This window comes from Ceratosolen solmsi, unplaced genomic scaffold (genome assembly GCF_000503995.2).
Source record: "Ceratosolen solmsi marchali unplaced genomic scaffold, CerSol_1.0 scaffold61, whole genome shotgun sequence".
NCBI classification, from domain to species: domain Eukaryota; kingdom Metazoa; phylum Arthropoda; class Insecta; order Hymenoptera; family Agaonidae; genus Ceratosolen; species Ceratosolen solmsi.
Window position 1 is genome coordinate 998,239 of NW_011948435.1, and position 7,394 is coordinate 1,005,632.

General features: G+C 30.7%; 1 protein-coding gene across 1 annotated transcript in view; it reads right to left on the minus strand.

Moving 5' to 3' along the window:
* cv-2 (crosveinless 2-secreting protein) overlaps window positions 1-7,394 on the minus strand; it is a 71,873-nt gene that overhangs the window by 16,432 nt on the left and 48,047 nt on the right. Inside the window, exons 4-5 of the mRNA XM_011502939.1 lie at window positions 5,145-5,230; window positions 606-705 (exon numbers count right to left, since the gene is read on the minus strand). Coding sequence (XP_011501241.1) covers window positions 606-705; window positions 5,145-5,230 — 186 coding nt within the window. The remainder of the gene's footprint in view (window positions 1-605; window positions 706-5,144; window positions 5,231-7,394) is intronic.

Here is a 7,394-nt window from a genome sequence, read left to right on the forward strand (position 1 = left end):
TTATGGAATGCCGACATTTTCAGGCAAATGTCGGCACTAAACGTATTGATTAATTAATCCACTTCGAAAGTCAAATAAATAACTCATTTCATTGTCCAATATTAAAGAATTTATTAAAAAGAAAAAAAAAAAAAAAAAAAAAAAAAAAAAAAAAGAATGTACTCCCCAGTAGCACTGCCGCTACATACTTTTACAAATTCTATATCAACAATTATCTTCACGGCTAAATAAACAAGGGCAACGACTCTTTCTCCCCCTTGAATGTCAAGCTCCATTCTTATTCTGATTATGATTTTACAAAAGATTCGATCGATCGATCGATCGAATATATACAGCCTACTTACACACGAAAATCCCAAGGCGTAAAAGTTTGCCGCCGAGCGAAACGCCTTATTACCGCGTGCATACGTTTTTGTTAAGTCTGGCACGTAAACGAAGCCAGAGTCAGATAGTCTGTGACGGGATGAGAGGAAATGGGAGGGGCGAGAGAGTGGGTGAGAGGTAAAAAAATAAAAAAAAAAAGAAAAACTAACTCGTAGCTAAAAATAGTAGTCAAGAGCGTGAAGTCGAATGGGTGCACGGAGCACTGAGTGTATCATGCGTACCTTTGCATTTCTGACAGCACTCCTCCTTCCTCGGGTCCAGGAGCATGTAGCAGCCCTCGATGCTCGGGCACTGCTGCTTCAGACACTCAACGAAGCCGTTCTGCAAAAGCAAAGGCACAAGGCATCAGTCGTTTCAAGCGCCTTAAATATTGCGGAACCGCGCGTTCGCTGGGCGTCGGCCGGGTGGCTACGAGGCGAATCCGTTATCGATTGCATGGCCGGGCGGCGAGTAAATTAATGTCCTAGTGGCCGCTCGGCGTGTCCGCCACGACTCCTACGAGTCGATAAATCCTTTGTTTATGTCACATTATAGTAGGATGAGAGTGCGCGCGTGCGGCGATCTTACAGTGATGGCCTTACAGTGACTTTAAGGGAGCGCGGCTTGAAAATTATAGCCACACCCCCCCCCCCCCCCCCCCCCCCCCCCCCCCCCCCCCCCCACTGCAGACACTTTTTTCGTTTACGTTTTGTTTTTTGTTTGTTTGTTGCTGTTGTTACTGTTGTTGTTTGTGAAGGAATGAGAGAGAATGGTGGCACGTTGATTTCTAACGAACTTGTCGAGTAGGCGCGCAGTGCGACTGTCTGGCTGTACCATGGAAAAATATCCTTACCACAATTTGCATGCAAATGCATGATATGATCATTTTACGACAATCCTTGAGCGCGGCTTTTTTTTTTTTTTTTTTTTTAAACTAGCACCGGCGTATTTGGCGAATTTGACAAGGAAATTTATCGTAGCGATTTATTTAACAGCTAGTTAATTTATAAAATTGGATGCATATGCCTCGTGTGCAATTTTTTATCCCGACATTAAGTTCTTCTCTATTCTTGTCCCATTGTAAATAAGCTTCAGGCTTCGAGTGTTAATGTTGCGGAGGGTAAATCAAAATTAAATTTCTATATTCGGGGCAGCCGAAATAACAAGTAAATTAAAATCATATCTAGGAACTATTGTCTATAAATTTCCTGCTTTCCGACGTACAAATAAATATATTATTATCTCGGCTACTTCCCAATAAAATGCTTATATTTATATAAAATTTATATTATTATAAATTTAATGTAAAGATTAAGATTATCATATAACTATCATTTGCAAACTTCATTTGCAATAATAACGATAATGATGACAATGATAAAACGACAATGACAACGATAACAGCTACAGCAACAACAACAATAGTAATAACAACATAAGTAATGACAACAAATATAGTAATAACAACAACAATAATAATAAAAATTGCGAATGTAATAGAGTTGTGTGTTTAAAAGTTTCATAGGTTAGAGTTTCTCTGAATCGGTGTATTATATAACATCTTTCCATTATCATTATATCAACCATTTCGAAAATTTCATGGATTTCCATTAATTAGGAAAAAAAATTACCCGTAAGCTAAATATTATTTCCTATCAAATATTTCTCATAATTATTACGAAAAGTCCTATGATTATTTAGATAATACTAAACTAATTCTACATAAATTCTTTGATATTCTTAATGACACACATTAATAGAGAAATTCACGGTTATATCTAATTAATATATACACACTTATAATTTCACGTGTAAGCATTAATCATTTATATTCTATTTATTATAATTATAAAATTATTATATTATTCACAATGTTATGTAAAATGATGATTACATTATAGGAAATAATACTTTTTTCACAATTCAACAAATACTTTTTATCCAAATAAAAGTTATATTCAATATCCAACGATTAACCTAATCAATTGAGTATAATTACTATACAAACAATAATGCGCTTGATTTTTTCTCAATTGCACTATCAAGTATAATCAGGAGCTCAATCGCAAAGTAAAAAACAAAGTAACCGGGAGAAGATAATGCGAATGTCGGTGGTATTGTGAATTGCAAATGGATAGCGAATGCCAGCAATCAAGAAACAGAGCGCGAAAGCGAGGAAGCGGAGCATCGTCTTAGACTGCGCGATGGTCGATCATTCCGATTCTCGACAATAGCACCTAATTATGTCACAGAGACAATCACTGGTGACGACCTCCCGCTCCAACTGTCACTTTTTACATGCGCATTTAGTGGCCAAGCGCACGCATGACGAAACGTTAAATCTCGATACAAAATGATGAGCCGATGGACTAACTAAACGAATGTTAAGTAAGCGATTTCAACGGACAAGCCTCTCCCGTGGCTCGATAAAATAAAATTGCAAGAGGAATCGATCTGACTTTTCGACACATTTAATGCCTCTGCATAAACACTTTAAATACTATAAATGCCAATGACCTCGACATATAACATATAAAGTTATATATATTCTCATGTTACATTATTATGATTATTATTACATGATATGATAAAAGCGTTTCTCTTTCTTATTTTTGAGTTTATAAATAAAGAAAGCAAAAAAAAAAAAAAAAAAAAAAAAACCCCCCAAAATTAATTGATCTTTTCATTTCTTATATTAATAGTTTATATCATATTTAAGAATGGCAAATTATTTGTAGACACTATTCAAAAAGATATAATTAATTTAAATAATCACTCATTTAATTTACAATACCCATTTGGGTTGCTACGACTAAATCGTATTTAGGTCAAGATTTATACATAATTAAAAATTCGTTAGTGAATATGTTTCAAAGAAATTGTAAAATTTGTAATATCCATACGAACAATAAATATGTAATATATAATACTACTGAACACAAAACCAGCAATAATTAGATCAGATATATATATATATATATATATATATATATATATATATATATACATTGCGTCTATAATAAAAATAAACGTAAGCTCTATCCATAATTTCTTTATACTTCTGATCGTTTAAAATGTTAATTTATAATACAATTCACTATTTAAATAATCTCTATATTATTATAATAGTATTCAATATGATAAACGTATGTATAACAAAAATTTTAATTCTACCCATGGCTCATAACACTAGATATATATATATATATATTAAATAATTATACTAAATAATAATATATATTATATATAAATCGTTAATATATTGAGTTGAATAAAAGTCAATAATAATAAATGCCTGTATTTCAATGTGCAAAAAATACTTTATTACTAAGTAATTAATTCATCATATAGTCAAGACGATTAAAATAGTACATAATAAAATAAGTGTTATAATTCAAATATTATTAATGCAAAATCTATAGTGGAAAATGCAAAATTACTTAATTCATTTAAATAATAAAATAAAAGTAACTGAAATCTTATTCTATTTAATGATTTAAAAACTATTAAGCGTCAATCGCTATATTAAATAAGTAAATAATGTAACCAAATATATATTTATATATCGTATATCTAATTATAATTATTGTTATAATACAATATTAATAAATCTGCGAGAATATTCCTGGAAAATGGATGAATTCACATTGAAAAGACGATAGGAAGTCGTATATAAATCATAACAAAAATTTTATCAATACAAGATTACAATTTCGAAGCGATAATAATTTTAAACTTCAACGAGCATTTAATGCCCGTCTAAAGTACAGTTTGTTTATAAGAACGAGCGTAACCTAATTGATATTTCATCGAAACAATTGATTGGCAGGCCGAGAATGAACAGATGCCAGCGGATGGCGAACACGTAATTATCCTTCGTAAATGATACAAATGAAAAGGCCTGTGAACTCATTCTTGGCTACGTCGCTCTCAATGTGTGCGTGATCGCGCGAACATTGGCATTCCGCGATCTTTGACCGTGTATTAATCGATCGCTCAAAATTCTCGCATTACAAATGAAATTACTTCAAGCGGAGATTAATTGGAGCGCTGGAAACTTTTAGAAGCCATTGCGAAAACATTCAAAACTGAATAATAAACGTTTTCTCCCCATGTTACTTAACAGTCTCCATTCTCTTCCTTAAAATATAAACATATTACTTTTTAATTATTTAACATTTTGGAGGGTTGTTTTCTTATAGCAAATGAATAAGCGGCCTTTCACCGATTCGACTTTGACAATTTCGCGAATCAATTGTATCATTTAAAAATGTCAAATACACTGGTTATTAATCTAATGATTTGGATCGCTTTTACAGTAATATTATTGCGTAAATATGATAAATAATAATATATATCATTCGTATTATGCTTTGTAAAATAAAACAAAACTAAAACAAAATAAAATTCTCTTTAGTTTAATGGTTATTCTTATAATAAACGATATATTATACTATTTATGTATGTTAGAAATGAAATTTTATCAAATTTCATTCTAAATATCTTAAATAATTCATTGTCATATAAGATAATATTACATGCAAATTTGACCAATAATTTTTTTTATTCTTAATTCTCAAGTTTTTAAATAGCTTTATGATTTTATTAAAACTATCTTTCCTTCAGTTTATTAAAATGTCCTAAGATTTACAATATATGTGGATAGATAGTAAATGTGATGCCTCTACTTTATTTACGAGGTCATTGGTATAAATATTGATATCGCGATAAGATTGATATTTGTTCATGTATCGAGAATTCTATATATGAATTTTTATTACCTTACAGATGCAGTTGAAGCACTTTGTATTTGGAATTTTATCGACGGTGAAATCCTCGCCCTCGATGTCACAAGTTTCTCGGCTACCTACATGCAACCAAACAAGAAACAAAAATGTATTAAAGCAAGCGCATTTCTACGTTAAATAATAAATTAAATAACATATGAATTATATTTTGACAATGTATAAAATTACTCTCGATTACGATGACATGTGTGTGACTCAAATTATCTAAGCGATCTTCATCCATGAATATTTTCATATTACTTATCGATCTATTAATATTATCGATTTCAAATCCATGGCGAAGCAAACGCAACTGTAATGTAATTTCTTCGTTACTTAGGAGTAAGTATTATTTTATGGCTAATATGGATGTTGGAAATAAAGAAGCTGAAAACTGTACTGTTTTCTCAATTCAAAGCTGGTGATTCGCAATGTCTAACCCCCCTCCCCTCCAAACATTGTCATCTATCCGAGTAGAAAAGTAGGATGGACAATTATCAAATCAAAATATTCACTATTAATTTTTAATGTGGAGGTAAAGAGACTCAGTGCTGATTAAGCTGGTACTTTTCGCAGGTAGTAGTGTCGCGCTTCTGGTGCAAACTTCCCACGTACAAGGCCAACGTGTCTCCTTGTCGCTCAAACTATTCATATTGAAGACATTCATATTAAATTTAGAACTCTTCCTCTAAACTCATTCTAACACATTCCCAACGGCTTGAGACATTTTCCTCGATATTTCTTATTCACCGCTATATTTTTATCCCTTCATCATCCTCTCTCCTTATCAATTTCGCACTTTTTCACTTCTTATGCTTTGCTGGACATTGGCCCGATTATATACATAATGTAAATGGAAAATCACCGGGCTTAAGACCTGCATAAATTCAATTACCGTTTGAAAATTTTTAAATAAAATGAGCATATATTCTTACTGCTACGGATCCAAATTACTTTCTTCGCTTCGTAAATGCATAAAAATATGTGTATATACGCGCACATGAAATTAATATAAATTTTAAATAATTTGCGTTAAATTAAATTACGTTAATTAAATACTAAATAAAATTGTATTAAAATATATAATTTTTATAAACGTGTACGTGTATAATGATGAAATATTATACATTGGCGAAAATTACAATATTCAAATATATTTTAATTTGAATTTGCATTTGAATAATTATATTGTTCAACAGCACAGAGGATACATAATTAAGTAAATTAAAATTTTTTAAATTTATTAACTACAATGCATAAATAAAAGCTTCGAATAAAAAATATATTTTAACGAAAACTTTTTATTAAAAGCAATTACGTAATTACTCGGGTGTAAAATGAAAGTATGAGTAAATTAAATTATTTTTACGAGAGAATTTATTTACCGTTTTCAAATTTATGACACGTGATACATTATTTCTGTAAAGCGCTCTGTTATTCATAACTAAAACTTATAAATTTTAATTGCATAATCAAGTAAGAATAACTCTCAAATAATTGTATGTTTTATGATTAAAGAATGTTCTTAGATGTACTGTACTACTGGTCCATATCAAAATAATGTTATCAGTCGTATCCCTGCATTTTAAAAAAATTGCTCTCTAAATGCTTGGAACGTAGTCAGAAAACAACTTATGTGCTCTGTTTTATCACTCTTCCTTGCTCTTCTAGTCAATAACGCATGACTCAACGTCTCTTACGTGCACACACACATGTGGTCAGTTAATACTAGAAGGAACGGAATAAAATTTCCCGTATCTTCTTCGAGGGTTGGAAATTGCATTCAGACGCATTATTTCTTCGTACTTCAAGCCATCGAGCATATCTTTATCTGGCGAACTATACTTACGAGGTAATATTTGAGAAACTTGAGATTTCATTTTCGTTTTTACGACTAAGCCGTGCTTTAAGTAACATTCATTGTAAACGTAATTGTTATATGTTATCAATATTATTAAAGTAAGCATAAACATTATTTTGATTCGTAGGAAGCTATTGATTGTTTAAAGATTTACAAAAATGCTGATTCTCAATAGAAAAAAAAAACATATTTTTTTTTTTTATAATTTAGTTAATTACGGCTTTATCATAAATTGTATTTTTCGTAACTCAAACTGACTCTGATATACATTCTTCTATACTCGATATTTTTATTCATTATTTATATTTACATTAACATTTTTTATTCACATTTTGTTTTGTTTTCTAATTTTTTTTTTTTTTTTTTTTTTTTTTTTTTTTTAA